Here is a 16,695-nt window from a genome sequence, read left to right as displayed (position 1 = left end):
AAGAAATGTAGGCACTTAAGTTTTCATTTCGTCTTACATTTGAAAATACAAAGGAAAAATTGAAGATTTTATTGCCTTGAAGTGACTTCTGTTAATAAAAACATCTACCATGGGCCATGGCTATTATTTATGAGTGTTCAAGGGTTTGTTAAAATTCCATTCTATCCAGTGAAATTCCCTGTAGACCAATCACACAGCAACTATATTCCATGTAATCACATCCACACAGTCATATATAGCCTACAGGGTCCTGTCACCTCTGCCAAACCCTCAAACCTGTTTACAAGGTTATTACAACATTGGATTCTGTCTTGTTCATAACTCTTTTCAGAAACTGCCTAACAACACACTGTTACAATATATTAAAAAAAATGAAAACATGGACACACCCCACATTTAGATTGTGGTCAAAGTGTTGCTTCGATTTTCTTTTTTTACACTGACAGGAGAATTCTGAATTTGAAGTGCGTTGAAACAGACAAGAAGTAAAAACATGCTTTGGGCAACTATTGGTTTAATTGAACTTCCTGTCAGTGTTCCATGGGTTGGAATTCTGGAGTTAAGCACTTCAGAAAAAAAAACACGAATTATGTCTAATATTATGGGCTTGGATGGATTATTCCATTATTACCCTCAACATCGTTGTCATCATCATCATCTTCATCATCATCATCATTATGGTTGTTTTTGTTATCATTATCACTGCTACGATAATGATCATCAAAAAATCCCTCCACCGATCACTGAATGTAACATATGTGCAGAACTAAGTCTGTTGACAAGTTTATTAGTGTATCATTTTCACTAAAATGTTTAATTTTAAAATGATCATCATTTGGGGTTATGCTCATCACGTAAGATCTCTGAAGCAAAATTTCCTGTTGATTTGAAGTTGAGTTGAGGGTCTTATGTTTTTGGGGTTTTTTTGTCCCTGATGTTTTGCATTTTCTGTATGGGCCCACTCTTCGTATCGCAGGTCAACAACTACATCTGGTCAAAACCACCATCAGATTTCCTAGAAGCCAGAACGCCTTCCAATTTCTCACCTTGACTAAACTCGTGTAACAGAGAGACTCTGTCTAACCAAGGAATGCTAAATTGAGCCAAAAACTCTTGTTTACGTTCAAACTCATCCCCGTAGAGCCCAAAACATGTACAAGAACCAGCCCTCTCCAAATAAACATGGCCTGAAGTCTAGTGTCATTTCGCTTGTTTTGAAACGAACGTGAATGAAATGGCTGTGTTTTTTCGTAGTATAAAAAAGCAATAATATACCATTTTTCCATGAATTGAGAGCCACTGGCCTAGTATCAGATTTACTGAGACCGTTTTCCTCGGTAGACTAAACGGACGACATGTATCGCCTCCTAGTGTATGTACTTTGAAACTGCACTCTAAAATCCAAAACTCTACAACATATTGAATTATAACCAATGAGTTACTTTACCGTAAAACAACAGAGAAATAAAGACATTTTCAAATATTTGCTTGTACACAGTGATACTGTTTTATTTCAGACTCAGGCGTCTAGAGACACAGGTACAACACTCAAAACTCGGTAAATTAGCTACTTAGAAAGTTTAATGTGTGTAAAGACATACGATGTACAGTATTTCCTATTCTGGAATTTTAATAGAGGGAAATCTGTAGAATGTAGGTGTCACGTCTACAAAGTCCAACACACACTGACACAGCACGTTCACATGCTAATGCTGGGTACCAAGAGACAGTAACATCAAACTTACAGCTGGGTAACTTCTAGAACATTTCTATCCAGACAGACTTGTCAAGATTATCTTCATTTGTCACAGAACTGCTGATTTTATATTTGAGGTTTCTGAGTTATTTGGAAGGGTGGTAATTAGTGTTAAGGAAATATCTTTCTTTTTTTTTTTTTTAATGCAACATTTACACAGATTTGCTACTTGGCTGTAGTGAGGAGTGTGAAGAAGCAATAATAATGATGTCACAAGAATGGATGACACTCATCAGCTTGCAAGAATCCTTTTAAAGCCTCTTTGAGATTTCAAAATGAAAGTGACACATCTGCAACAGATTTCCAGTGTTCAGTAATTATTTGTAGTCAGTTTTGAGTTCATCGCAGACAGATAACAATGCAGTTTTCGAGGTTCTGGAAAAACCACCGATCAGATATTACACACATGGTCAGATGGATGAAATTCTTTGGCATGAGCAAATGTTTTTCAGCCTCTCCAAAGTAAACAATCACTGACCGCTCACGGTATTTGTTTAGGTCTCACAACTGGTTATGACTGAGGATGTTCAACACACTGACTCGCGCCCCCCCCCCCCCCACCCCAAGGGCTTCGGTAAATTTGTTCAAGAGATTATTTAAGGTAAAGTATTCTACAAACTACAGATTTCTATCAGTCTTGTTACAGCCAGTTGCACTACTGTTCATAATCTAACATGTTACATAAAAGAGCTCTCTAAAATAACATATATTCAAGTATTTGAAATGGAAAAAAGTGGGACTAGCACATAGCAACAATGCTATATGCAGTAACGCTATGGGCAAAGCAATAGTAATTCATATTGAGTGTAATTTCTACTGAGTGTGGTTAACCTACAAGTAACAAAGTTTCATTATCATATTAAATGACTTCATATTAAGCGACTTTAGTTATTTAATCCAGGTATACTACTTCCTCATTCACAAACAGACATGCTACAAAGACATAGCCTACATATTAGCTAGCGCACATGTAAGAGTAAAGGTTTAAAAAGAAGTAATTCCCTAAGGAAAGTCTTTTTCTACAATGAAAATTCATTAAATCATTACAGTATAGGACATGCAGTTCACTTACAGTACAGCTCAATACAGTACGGTTTAAGTTAAAACAAAGTGCTGTCTCCTACAGCTATGAGTATGGTGTACCTTACTAATCAAATACCAGTTACCTAAAGTTAAAAAAATCCAACCCAGATCCATCCAGCCATTTTACAATACCGACTAACACAGCTCTTTACATAGGCAAGTACCACAGAGACATTTTAATCAACTTCATAACATATCTCCTCTCTAGATTGGGAAAGTTTTGATGCCATAATATTTTGCTTCAGTCCTCTTCGCTAGCAGTCGCTGAGCGTTCCTGAAATACACAAGCAAAAGAATTCGTTTGTGGTTGTCAGTTTGAGGCAGTTAAACAGCAGACGCATTTTTGCGCGCTTTAAAGTGTGTAAATGTGTTCGTGAATTCTATCTGTGCATGTGGACCGCCATACAGTCACAGTGTGTAAAAACGTGTATGTACATGTCTCACTTCCTCTTGCTCCTCTTCGGTGTCGTCGTCACTCACGACCGGTTTGGCTCTGGTGCGGCCCCCGCGTCTCCTGCCCTTCCCTCGCTCCAGAGCTTTCTCCTTCCGTCCCAGCTTAATCTTCACCTTCACTGAACGCGCTGTAGTATCCAAAATACACACACATACACACACACACACATGCATACAAACACACACGCATACAAACACACACACACACACACACACACACACACACACACAGCAGGAGTGGAAACAGTGTGGTTGATATATGTGGAAAAGCAGTGATTTGTTTTTGTTGTGTTAGACCTCTAGGATCCACTCACATTCTGATTCTGACCCTTCATCAGCCTCATCCTCTTCCTCCTCAGTGTCCTCCCCTTCGCTCTCCTCCTCTTTCTCAATCTTCTGCCGCAGGCTGCTGAACACTGACTGGAGCACAATGGAGTCCTCATAGATCTGTGACACACATGCAAAAACACACACAAGAAATCACCAACACCGCAACTGGCGCATAGTAAAATTTAAGGAATATGTGTGTGCGTGTCTGTGTGCACTGCATGATGCATGCATGTGTGTGTCTATCTGAGTGTATGTGTGTCCATGTGTGTGTGTGTGCGTGTCTGTGTGCATTGCATGATGCATCTATGTGTGTTTCTGTCTGAGTGTATGTGTGTCCATGTGTGTGTGTGTATCTCTCCCTGTGTGTACATGTGCGTGCGAATGTGCGTGTGCGTGTGCTTGTGCTTATGTGTTCGTGTGTGTGTGTGTGTGTGTGTCTATATGCATGTCTGTCTGTCTGTCTATGTGTCTGGGCATGCACTCGTGCAGTTGTATGCATGTGTGTGTGTGTATGTGTCTTTTTTTTTTTTTTATTACCAGTGAACCCTCCAGATTAAAGGTCTGTGCGTTCTGACACAGCAGCATCACATCTCGCTCCAGATCGTTCAGACTGCGGTAGCGGTGACTCCGGATTCTCTCCTGTGCGAGGGAATGCTACCAGTCAGACACTCATACAATACTCATGCACCTCTGCAGAATATCTCCATATGGACAGCGTTACCTTAATCTTCCTGAAGTCCACGGGTTTACGGATAAGCTCATAGTACTCAGGCAGCTCTTTCCGAGAGGGAAGCTGGATGAAAACTTCGCTCAGCTGTCGGCCATTACTGCTGTAACAACAGCATTATAAAAATATATTAGCGCTGAGGCTAAAAGAACATTGTTTGACTGAGAGGGCTTTGCCCTTATCCTTTCTTATCATGGCCTATGTAAACATCAAAATTCGTGGAGGGCAACACAGCTAAATCACACTGCTGAACCAGCAAGTCTACATATGCCTCCTCTCATTGCCAGTGTTTCATGGTAATCATTGTTACAGGAGAGATGTGAGTTTCCAAACTACCGCGTATCTTTCTTTTCCATTACATTTTGTGTCTCAGGTGTAGAGCCATTCATCATCATCATCAATGAGAACAGGCCGACGTGTGTAGAGTGTAGAGTAAGCTATAGGGTAAATTCAGCTATATTGGGACAGTTTTTGTAATTCTGTCCCAGTTTACCTGATGTCCCAATATACCTGAATTCACCCTACCTTAGACCAGTCTCCTCACCTCTCTTTGTATTTGATGACAGCATCGACAATTTTCTTCATTTTTTTAGTGAGGGCAGGCGGGTTGGGCGAGAGTTTCTCGGCGGGAGGCCGCCCGCGTTTCTTCTGCCTTTTGCTGTCGTCGTCTTTGTCCCTGCTCCCGCGCAACCCACCAGAACCGGAAGTGGACGGGCCTGGCAGGTCCAGGTCGCGGTCCCGCTTCCTCTTGCGAGTTGTTTTCTTATGACGAACCTCCTCCTCCATTTCTTCCAAAGTGCCCTCCTCTATGGCCTGAGCATGGACAAAAAAAAAAAAGAGAAAACTTGGAATACAAACAAACGAGCTACGACGAAACCAAAAAGCTGAGTAACGCTTTCGACGGGTGATGTCACCTTAAGCCACTGTTTCTCCGTGAGGGAGTCGCTGTAGTCCACCTCCTTGCGCTGGCGTGAGCCACGGCCAAACATCTTCTCCTCCTCCTCTTCGCAGGTGAGTCGCTCCACTTCTGCGTCGTCCTTCATTATCCAGGTGGGCAGCTCGTCTTCCTCCATCAGACGAGGCTTGCGCTTGGGGTTCCGTGCCTCCTCCCGGCGTCGATCCAGATCCATTCGCTGGGCGGGGAGAAAAAAAATAGATTTCTTTTCTTTGAAGAAAAAAAGCTAACATCTACCACAACAAGTTCCCTCCCTTGGGTTGTGTTTTTTAACAGTGTGAACCTTAATCTTAAGCAATGCTATTTAAAACAATTGAACATAGGGATCAGTTTTGACTAAATCTATGCAAATTCCAACAGAGAAACAGAAAACCCAATCCAGGTTCTACTGTCAGTTTAAGTAAGAGTTAGCAAACCATGAATTGGTCAAACTCCTCTTCACTCCTGGCAATCATTTGGTTAACAGTCTCATCATCTGGCACCTCATCCTCCTCCTGTGGAATTGGAATGAAGATAATGAGAGAAAACTCAAGAGAGCATGAGACGATATGTTTCACGCACCAACCTAGTGTACAACACCTCAAGATTGTCTGACCTCATCTTGTTCCTCATGCTCCAGGATGGCCTGCAGGAAGGCTCGGCGCTCGTGACTAGAGGACTTCTGGTCGAACATGCCCGCCTGGATCACCTTCTGGTCCACGTTTAGCTTATACTTGGCCGCTGCCAAGATTTTCTCCTCCACGCTGTTTACCGTGCAGAGTCGAAGAACACGGACCTCGTTCTGCTGGCCGATGCGATGGGCACGGTCCTGGGCTTGCAGGTCCTGAAAAACAAGGGAAGACAAAGAAATATGGAACGGATTCCAATGACAGTCGCCTTTGCATTGGTGCTCCGGGCTGCACTGGCAAAACACAAGACTTGACATGACTAAAACTGATACAGTGAAGGGCTGTTGGCAACAAGGTTATTAATGGGAGTATTACGAAGAACAGCCAGTCTTTGTTGAGAGAATACTGAGGGTCATAAAGGTAGTTTTGGTCTAGTTTGGATACCTTATCTTATCAGTTCTCATTTCTGGTCAGAGAAGAAAATAACTAGCTTTGGTACTGATGATAAAACAACCTCCTCATCTGAAAGCCATTTGGTGACCTGTGGTGGAGCTGTGAGAACTGAGCCGAGTGAATCGTCACCTGATGAGGGTTCCAGTCACTGTCAAAAATGACCACTGTGTCTGCAGACTGCAGGTTGAGTCCAAGCCCCCCTGCTCTGGTACTCAGGAGGAAGATGAAGTACTGAGATGCAGGATCATTAAAGGTTTTCAGTAACATCCCACGATCCTCTGCTTTGGTAGTACCTGCATCCCACACAACACCCAACCGATTCAGTGTTAGATAAATGGAAATGATCTACACACTTAGGGACAGATAAAGTAATATATACAAATATGTGTGTGTGTGTATATACAGAGAGAGAGAGAGAGAGTGAGAGAGAGAAAAGTGAAGACAAAACTAAAAGAAAAAATACATAGACAGAAAAGAAACTCCCCCTACCATCCAGACGTAGGTATTTGAAGTTTCGGTAGGCAAAGTAGTCCTCCATGATAGTCATCAGAGAGGTCATCTGACAGAAGAGCAGTACCTTGTGATTGGTGGCTCTAAGCTTTGGTAGGATGCGATCCAGTACCTCAAACTTGCCCGAAGCTCGGTAGAGGTCGGGACTGCAGGTCGAAGGTTAAATCGTTCAAAGATTGATACAGGTAACAGCTAATTCTGGATCTTGATTTTAATAATAATAATAATAATAATAATAATAATAATAATAATATCAATAAAATTACATGACTCACCCTTGCACTATACCCCCTGAGAAACCAAGGTGCTCTGAAAATGATTCCTACAAAATAGCATGTTTGTAAAATACATAGAATCAGTACCGACAAATGAAAATCAGGACAAAATAAGATATTATGAGTGTTTCTCTGTGATGTTATATTAAATGTAAATGATTAAGCGATGTACCTCGATCTGCTGGAACATGTAGGGATGGTTACAGATCTTCCTAAGCTGCATGATAGTGTTCATCAGAGTCTTAGTGCCTCCTTTACCCTACACCCAACAGACACCACACCACACATACAGATTAGACACACTTTTAGAAAAAAAATCCACAAACACGGGCACAGACAACGGCTAACATTTACCTTCACCTACAAGCAACACTAACCTTCTTATCTTTCTCCGAGCCATCAGTCAGCAAGACTCCTTTAGCCTGCATGTGCCGATACAGAACCCTCTGGAGAGCTGACATGTCACACTTTATCACGTATTCCACCTGTACGCATCAAACAAGCAAGAGAGACGATGACAGTTAATGTGTGTAAACGTAATGTGTTCATGAGACGGACACAGTAAAGAAATCACAGACATGCACTGCAATAAGTAATCGTGTTTTTCCCTTGTCCTGCGTGTAAGTGTAAAGAGTGTGACCTTCTCTGGAAGCTGGGCCTCCACTTCTTTCTTCAGTCTTCTGAGCAGGAAGGGTCGGAGGACCTTGTGTAGACGCCGAATGATCAGAATGGTTTCCTCCTCATTCAGGTCCACCTGAGTAGGACGACACAGAGTGTTATGATGCTTTGATTAATGTATATTAAGTTTGCAAGAATCTATTATGTCTTTGTATAGCTAAATCTGAGAGTCTATCAATTCGTTGCTGGCTTGGTCAATTGTTTCCACACGTTCTTCAAATCTCAACTTGGAGGTCCAGGGTCCAACTGTTTTTTATCAGTCAAACACCATGATCCCTGACTGGCTGAGGTGTGGACATATTTATTTCTCAAGTGTATCTCAGCCTCTCATTATAAAGTGAGGGAAAAACAATAGGATTCCGGGACTCTAAGACAAGATTTGATGAATTCTAATTTAGTGTGTTCTTAATTCTATTGACCAAACAACTCTGACTGCTTTTCTGTCTTTATAATTAAAGACGTAAAAGTCAAAAGGCCACAGACCTTTTCTCCAGTCATGGCGAAGGGAGCATTGAACCATTGTTCAAAGGTGCTGCAGCTCTTGAAGATGGTGGGCAGCAGAAAATTGAGGAGGGCCCAAAGCTCAGGCAGTTTGTTTTGCAGCGGTGTTCCAGTGAGGAGGACCCGACGCGGGGCAAGGTAGTGCGTGTTCAACACCTGCGTCAGCTTACAATGATGGTTCTTCATACGATGGCCTTCATCCACAATCATGTACTTCCAACGAATCTGTATCAAGAACACAAAAAAAGCAGAACACCCAAACGGGTGGGATCAGTGGTTAAGTGCCACAGCTAAACATGGACCAGGGTCGAGCCTGGTCCCGAGGGGAGTTCAAATGAAGCTCATCCCTGCTTTCTCTAAAAATCTACAGCTTGTTATCTGTCGTCTGACCGGTACGCAGCTCTGTTGCGCTGCAAAAACGGCCACTATTAAGAGACCTGTAGCTCTATTGAGGGCAGATATGAAGTTCCCTCTGTTGGTTTCTGTCTGCTACATATGCACCTACCTGGCACTGACAGTGGCCAAAGCGTATATGTATACATGAGCACCTAGGAGGCGTAAAGGACAGCGGACTGTGGATGCCGTTCAACTATTTCCACCGTTAGCCACTCGCACCTACGAAAGAGCACTGAGATTCAACACAAGCGACTTTAAGATAGCGGCTTGGGAGAGTCAAGGTTGGCGTGAATGAGGATTTATTCATAGTGTTGAAGGATGGGAGAGTACACCAGAGTCAAATGTGCATTGTCAAATTAGTCATGAGTCAACAGAGTCAATAGTCAAATGTGCATTTTCAGATTAGGAGAGAGAGAGAGTGAAAGAACCATGCTCAGTCGTAAGAGAGAGTAGCCAGAACATTCTCCATGAAGACGTAGTAATAGCATGAGCATGTTTCCCAAGTAATTAAATCAATGACTGAATGAGAAGCTAATCTAGTTTTTATAAAAGGCTCAAAACCACTCAAATCCTCACCAAAACATGGTTTGCTAATCTCCTATCACAGGCTATAGATTTTTTTTAAGTACATCTCCCTACATCTCATGGGGGTTCTTCTTTGTGAAGATCTACCAAAGGGAAATTTAAAGAGAAACAGGGGAGCCTCCTGAATAGTCCTGGTGTGTCATTAATCCTTTGTTTACTCCTGAAGTGCTATTCATCCCTCTGTGAACATGCTGTCCAGTTCAGGATCTAGCTGATACACTGCAATGACACACTGAGTGTGTGTTATAGAGACACTGAGTATCTGTTGTGTGTTGTTGTATGTCTACAACTGTTTGTTACCTTAGCTAGCACTTGTTTGTCTTTGATGATGTACTCATAGGTGGTCAACAGCACGTTGAACTTTCCAGAACGCAACTGGGGTACGAAGGCTCTTCTGGCAGCTGGCGATCCCTGCAAACATACAGTATATCTCTCACATAAACTTGTTGTGAACATCCCTGTTGTATCGATGTTTGGCATTTCTTACTGAGCCTACTCACCTTGTAAGAGACTTTAACAACAGAAGGGGCCCACTTGTCAAATTCATAAACCCAGTTAGAGAGAGTCCTGCCAAAGAGAAGCATAGTTTGAGACGGAAAAACAGACACTTTGTCATAAAGGAGCAGCTCACTTGACAATGATTCCATATTTCTGGGCCTTCGTGTGATTCAAACAGAACCGAGCAGCCTAAACAAAAGTAGTCGTAATCTAGAACAGATTCAGTGCATTCAATTCTATTTGAGTCTAAATCTTGAATATTCTCCTAAAGAGATGTAAGGCCATGAGCCACTCACGAGAGGGGTACAATAATCAGATAGGGGCCGTTAAGACGTTTGTACTCCATGAGGTATGTGATTAGAGCTATGGTCTGAATGGTCTTGCCCAGGCCCATCTCATCAGCCAAGATGCCATTAAGGTTATTGTTGTACAGAGACACCAGCCACTCCAGGCCTTTGATCTGAGGAGATGAAGAGAAGACAGAATGATGTTATTTTTTGTTTTTGTAAATTCTACAACCTCAAAATTCCATTTTATCTCAGCTGTAGAAATACCGTAGACGGTGGCAGTAACAGTTGCATTGTATTGTATGGTAACAGGTTCATCGTATTGCATTGTGAAAATGATCACGTCTGTCTGACTTTAGTAGCAATAATAATAGTGATAGTAACATTTTGTTTAGTTTGTACAAATCACAAATTATTACCTGATATTGTTTGAGCTGGCCGTTTACCAGCAGGGAGGACTGTTTCTCCACCTTCTCAGTCACGGCGTGGGCTACCGCGTAATAAGACTGCAAGCCGCGGGCAAAGGATGCACTGCCATACTCGTCATCTACATCCTGCTTAGCGTGTCTGGGCACAGAATCAGACACACAAAGTCACATCAAAGCACATGACCCTGGGTGGCAATGTGACACAGGCTGTAGTAATCTTTAGGGACACGGTTAGCTTGGTGGACAGGTCGTTGACGTAATTAGCCTTCCGTTTTCAAACGCTGTTAAAACTGAGCTTACAGTTAAACAGAGGTTATGTTTACCACATCACTGTTTATGCTGAAATGAGAATAAACTGTCTCTTAAATCAATGCAGAGGTTAATCAAATGCCAAACAACCACCGCGTCCCCCGCGTTAATCAGTATATGGATTTTTAAAAGAGGATCTCCAGGCGGGTGGTCTTACTCGATGATGTGACGAGCGTCCACCTCTGACACGTCCTCGCTGTCGGGGTCCGGAATTTTCTTCTTTTCCTCCACGGGGGGCTGTGAGGGCTGGGGCTGCTCCTCCTCTTCCTCCTAAAGGAGAACATGAGGGAGGCTGTTCATTCATGGTCAACAGAGCTTTATGCTTCTCTATTTTATTAGCACATCTTAGCACAAGCAACATGGCTCCCACGTAGCATGTACTGAAGTGTTTTTCTTTTTACGACTGTTGGAATACCTCTTCTTCTTCAGAGCCGCTGTCTTCACTGTCTGACCTCGGGGCTACTTCGTAACTAAGAAGCAACAGAAGACAGTGTGAGAGAGACACAGAGAGTCAGAGAAAGCCGAATTAGAAATGGATTTTTTTCAGAGGAGTTCCTCTGTAGCTCTACCCTGGGGACTGTCTTACCCTGGGTTCATCTCTAGCCAGGTGTCCAGCTGACCAGCTTTGGGAGCATCCACACCAGTCAGAATCTTCCCACTGTCCACATGGATGACTTTCACTGGCAGGTCACTCATTTGACTCGTTTCATCAAGAGGCTGAAGAAGAGCACACACCAACACTGTGTTTCGTCTGAGGCCACCGTAAGCAACTTTGCAGCGTTTAAAAGCGGTCATGTTTACACTGCATTATGCCACTGCTCTTGCATTCCACTATATTGTGAGTGTAAAAATGTGCAGTAACTGAGTGTGTTATATTATACCCACCTCTCCATCAGGTCCCAGAGCAACAGTCTGTCCCTCAGCAGTCTCCAGCTTCTGAGTTAAAAAAAAAAAAAAAAAAAGTATTTCCTGAAATAATCCTTGACAACAGAGCATGAACTGTTGTTTAAGCCTCAAAGGACTTCAAGAGTCCCTTCATAATTTCTGTGTTGAGTAATTACATACTGTTTATAACGGGTGCATATCACCCGTCACAATTCATAAAAGGACACTACGTACCATAGTTTAGTCTATACAGGTGAGGTACTTCAAAACTACATCAAACTACGTCCGTCTTTCTTATGCTGTTACCTTCTTCTTTTTCTTCTTCTTTTTCTTCTCCTTCAGTGCCTGGACGGCTTTGTGAGCTCGAACCAGCTCAGTGAGGTTGGCTACGTACTCATCAGTCTGCTGCAGCAAGTAGGCCAGACGCTTGTCCTTTTTCTGATCAATTAACTTTCGATAGCCTTCCTCATCCTCTGCCTAAAACACAAATTCGCATTAACAAACAGACTGTGCGAGCATGTGTGCGCGTTTGTGCGTCTGTCTGTTTTTCCCGTCCTCACCATCAGTCTCCTCATTCTCTCTTTCTCGATGCGTTCATTTTCTTTCTTCTGCTCCCTTTCAGTGTTGGCATGGTAGGTGGCCACAGATTTGGTCAGTTTCTGGATCTTCCCCGTGATGGAACGGTGGTACTCTTTGAAGTCTTTGGCATGTTGGAGGATGCTGTTCAGGTACTCCTGCACAAAAACACCAGGGATTCAAATATAAGGCTCACATTCTGTAAATGATACACTCAACTCATAAACCCTTGCTAATGTTCCACGGACAAATTTCATTTCCCATGCAAGAATATCTGAATAAACTGTTTCCATTAAGAAGCGGCAAAGCAAACCTGGTGTTTCTGACGGCGCTTGCGCTCTTGTTCGATCTTTTGCTGTTTCTCTAGTTTCTCGGTGATACGAGCCTCTCTCAGCGACTGACGTTTACTGCGTTTGTAGGCTTTAGCATCCAGAGCCGTCTCCAAAGCCGTGTCACGCCTCATACACACCACCACCTCCTGACGCAACTGATCAAAGAGAACAGAGAGTTGAAAACTGTGAGTACCCATTCATGTCAAACCTTAGAGTGAAGCGGGCCTTTCAAATAACCAAAACACCTGTAGCAACAAATTAAATATTTGTTTCAAAATGAAATTTTCTACAGTTGAGATTCACACGGTAACAGAACACTTTATGGAGAAAGCGTTAGCTATGTATACAGTCTGTATGTATTCCCTTTTTGTAGTGGAATACTCTAGTGCAGGAGGCCCGAGGACCATATGACAGAGCAGAAATGGATATACTTGTCTCTGGAAGTTAAGGAGTCGTAGGGCCTTCAGTTCAATAGTAGCTTTAGTACGCAGGTCACCGGCCAGCGAACCCGGAAGGTTCTCCAGCTCCTGAATGCGATGAGTGATGCGTGCCTCAAGCCTAATGGAGTAAAAGCAAAACGAAATGAGAAACTAATGTAATCATACAACAAAAAAAACAATCCATGAATTCACTAAATAGATTTTTTATCCATTAATAAACTCTGATGCACTGCTATCCAGTAACGGCGACGATAACAAAAGGAAAGTTCCCATAACCTGTACTCCCTCTCCTGCAGGATCTCTACAGGGTCTAGGCCACAGGGCTTTTGGATGGGAGTGATGCGGTTCTGCTTCTGGTGGGGTGGTACCGCAGGTGTGGGCTGGGCTGGCTGCCCAGGCGACTGCGTCTGGGGGGGTACGACGGGAGAGGCGGCAGGGGGTACAGAAGGGGGAGCTGGTGAAGGTCGTCCCGTGGGTTGAGGAGAGATCAGTTTCTGAGGAGCATTTGAAGGTGTTGCGGCATTCACGATAGGACCTTCAAAAAAAAAAAAAAAAAAAAAAGAGTTGTAAAAAATTATGCTCCCAGAACAAAAGATTTAATAAAAAACAGGTTTTCTTTATTTTGGTGACCTACTTAAGGCTGGTCTATTGTTAGTCTCTTTAGCCAGTATTTTTTTGCTTCTCCTTACCACCTTCAGGCCATGTTTTGGGGGGACCATTGGGAGGCTGGCCCTGCATTCCAGGAGGAACACCAGAGGGTCCTGGAGGCGGCATATTGGGTCCAACCATTCCTGAAATAATATCCCAGACAAAAACCTTTGACACACTACTCCTAGAACCTTCGTCTCACTAATTCGGCATTCAAACAAATTCCACTCCGCTGAAATCTACCTCTTTTCTTTTATAAACGAGTTAAAGGAAAACTCTGCTTTTCTCACCATGAGTTCGACTGAAGGTGGAGCCCATTGGTCCTGAGCCTGTACCAGGTCCTGCTCCTCCTGGCCCAGGAGGCAAAGCGGGCATGGTCGGCTGCTGCTGCTGCATGCCCAGCATTGGTCTCTTGCCCTGCACCGCCATCTGCAGGTGGTCTGGCAAAGGTTGCCCACGTGTCAGCATCTTATAGGCCATGATTTGTGCCCTCAGCTGATGAAGCTGGTTCTGGTTAAAAGGGGTTGGTCCACTTGTGCCAGAGGAGGTTCCAGTGGCACCGGATCCCCCGTTCAGAGGCCCGGGCCGGTTTTGCTGAGGCAGCGGTTGAGAATCTCCACTCTCCAGAGGGAAAGGGCCAGGGCCTGAGGAAGGCATGACAGGACCAGGTGGAGGTCCACTAGCGGGCGCTGGGCTGGACACATGCTCTGAGGGACCCAGTGGGGATGGGTATCCTGGAGAGGGTGAGGACCATTAAGAAGAGAGATTCAGCAACACAAAAAAACTAAATTTGTTTTATTGTCATAAGGAAGAAAGAGGACAAGTTTGCACAAAGAGGAGGCATACAGCTGAGATACTGCATTGAAAGAGCATTAAACAAATTAAAACGTTAATGAAACCGCCCCAATGTATATGGGAGTATAAAATGTTTACCACTTTCACATTACTTTAATACATTCAACACTAAATCAATTATCGCAGCAAAAATGGGAAAACCCTGGCTATTTTGATGAATTTTCAGTTTTCTTTCTGTTTGTAAGTGTGCGGGCTAAAAGAACCTTGCGAGTGCTGGTCCATGGGACTGGGTGGAGGTCCCATCCCACTGTGTCCCCCTGGTCTCACGGGAATTCCTTTCATCTGGCCAAAACGCGGGTCCTCGGGCAGGGCCTTCTCATGTGTGCCTTCTATTGGCTGTGGAGATACACCATTAACTTGTTTAAGCGCTCCATATTTCTTGACCCCATGATTGAAAATCTAGGTTGGTTCTATCTTAAAAATACAACTGTATTACGCACGATGAAAGCACCCACAGCATTGACAAACATGCACAATGCTGTTGAATGAACGAAGAGAAATTTACTTTGTGTAGTTGGTGCACATTTTCTTGGGTGTATCCTGATGGCCCTTGCGGTGGGTGTGAGTGACCTGAAGAAGTGGGTGGTCCTGGACTGGGACCCATCATAGTCTGGGTGGAGCCTGGTGAGGGTCCCGGGGAGGGACCAGGCCTAGGAGTCCCTCCAATGGGAGGATCTGGAGTAGACATCCTGGCCTCTGTTACTGTAGGGAAAGAAAAACAAAGATGAAAAGAGTGAGAGAGAGAAAGAGGGAGGGGGAGAGAGAGAGAGAGAGAGAGAGAGAGAGAGAGAGAGAGATGTCTGTCACTGTGATATCTGGTGACTGAATCAGTAAACTGAAATGCTGATATCAAGCACTGAAACAGTAATCTTACTGTTACTGATTTTAAACCTTAAGTGATCCTCCAAAACAAGGTTTTCCAAGCATGACTGGGAGGACAACAATTCAAGCACTCTGTGAGTGTGCCATGCAGGATCAAGCACTGAAATACATTTGGACATTCACAAAACATCCTGGGGCTCATACAAAGGTCGATGCACACCAGTATATCCATCAGCTGACTGTTGAAAGACAAAGTATCTTAGTCACTTCTGAATGGCCTTGTAAAATGTGCTATTCCACAAGCATCAAGGACCATTTTGGTGAGAAAAGATAAGGTTGATATACGTTCTGTCGGTCTTCAAGTCCAATTTTAAGGGTGGAACACCAAAGGAAAAACTGATAACTAAAGCGAAGGCTTTGGGCAACGGGTTGAACTCCAGTCATACAGACCAGTGCGCTTTCACCTTCTTACAGTTCGAGGTATGGCCAACCGAAAGTGCCATATTTAGTGACGGACGGAATAACAATAAACTTGAATATAGGTGACATAATGGAGATGGACTGTCCGATTCCTTTTGTGCAACCGTGTAAATACTGTACGCGTGACACACTAGACGAGAAATGCTAAAAAAAAAAATTCCACATAGTCATTTACTGCCTTATTGTTTCTAAGGCCTTCATTACGAATTTTAAGCGGACGACACCTGTGTTTCGCATCGCCCATTAAAAGCACAACATTGAGACATCTGCATTTGTAATATTGCATCCGCACAGAGCAAAGAAAGGACTCGTTTGGAAGTGCGGAATTTACATTCGAGGCTGAGGTCTACAAAGAGAAAACTACAACGATAAGCGGCGGCCATTGACTTTTTTCACGAGACGAAATGGAGTAGTGTGTAGGTGCAACGCCCGACTCACCAGCAAACCTTTAAAGTAAGTTTCACACCCGCGAGCCCACTGCAGATCACTATATTACAAATGAATGCGATCTATCTTAGAGAAGAAACCGAAGACTGAGTCCTGAGCGTCATTACCATAGCGTCAAATTCATCGGCTTTAATGTACGGTGCGCCGTTGCAGACAAATAAATAAATAAATAAATCGACATTTTAAAAAAACAACAAAAAAAACCCCGAACAGGCATGATTTTCAGTCTAACTGTGGAAGTGGTGATAACTACATTAACACTATGTGACCGCTGTCATTTCGGTAAAGTGAAATCATTCAGCCATTATTTTACTTTCAAATAATTATAACACGCGTTTGAACAGCGTGAGTCTGGTCAGAACACCTTTTTAATTTCAG

General features: G+C 43.3%; 1 protein-coding gene across 1 annotated transcript; it reads right to left on the bottom strand.

Moving 5' to 3' along the window:
- Positions 1 to 2,948: 2,948 nt before the first annotated feature.
- smarca4b (SWI/SNF related BAF chromatin remodeling complex subunit ATPase 4b) lies at positions 2,949 to 16,339 on the bottom strand. The gene is made up of 35 exons (XM_030781021.1): positions 16,309 to 16,339; positions 15,074 to 15,270; positions 14,772 to 14,904; positions 14,004 to 14,447; positions 13,755 to 13,856; positions 13,342 to 13,600; positions 13,057 to 13,183; positions 12,607 to 12,780; positions 12,278 to 12,451; positions 12,024 to 12,194; positions 11,718 to 11,768; positions 11,419 to 11,549; positions 11,248 to 11,302; positions 10,990 to 11,102; positions 10,515 to 10,662; positions 10,105 to 10,268; positions 9,811 to 9,877; positions 9,611 to 9,721; positions 8,312 to 8,554; positions 7,791 to 7,904; positions 7,528 to 7,635; positions 7,323 to 7,409; positions 7,151 to 7,197; positions 6,855 to 7,021; positions 6,495 to 6,658; positions 5,900 to 6,127; positions 5,721 to 5,798; positions 5,264 to 5,482; positions 5,062 to 5,162; positions 4,894 to 5,025; positions 4,344 to 4,449; positions 4,160 to 4,261; positions 3,607 to 3,739; positions 3,275 to 3,420; positions 2,949 to 3,113 (listed from the first exon to the last, which is right to left on the bottom strand). The coding sequence occupies exons 2-35, from the start codon at positions 15,254 to 15,256 to the stop codon at positions 3,081 to 3,083; spliced, it is 4,815 nt and encodes a 1,604-aa protein (XP_030636881.1). The 5' UTR covers positions 15,257 to 15,270; positions 16,309 to 16,339; the 3' UTR covers positions 2,949 to 3,080.
- Positions 16,340 to 16,695: the final 356 nt, after the last annotated feature.

Source organism: Chanos chanos, chromosome 8, assembly GCF_902362185.1.
Source record: "Chanos chanos chromosome 8, fChaCha1.1, whole genome shotgun sequence".
Classification (NCBI taxonomy): Eukaryota; Metazoa; Chordata; class Actinopteri; order Gonorynchiformes; family Chanidae; genus Chanos; species Chanos chanos.
The sequence above is the reverse complement of the archived record's forward strand: the minus strand, read 5'-3'. Positions and strand labels throughout refer to the sequence as shown.

Coding starts and splice junctions, on each gene's coding strand:
- smarca4b (XM_030781021.1), bottom strand. CDS start 15,256: ATGTCTACTCCAGATCCTCCCATTGGAGGGACTCCTAGGCCTGGTCCC. Junction 7,198..7,322: donor ACATGTTCCAGCAGATCGAG/GTACATCGCTTA, acceptor GCTATTTTGTAG/GAATCATTTTCAGAGCACCT. Junction 5,026..5,061: donor GACCTGGACCTGCCAGGCCC/GTCCACTTCCGG, acceptor GCGCGGGAGCAG/GGACAAAGACGACGACAGCA.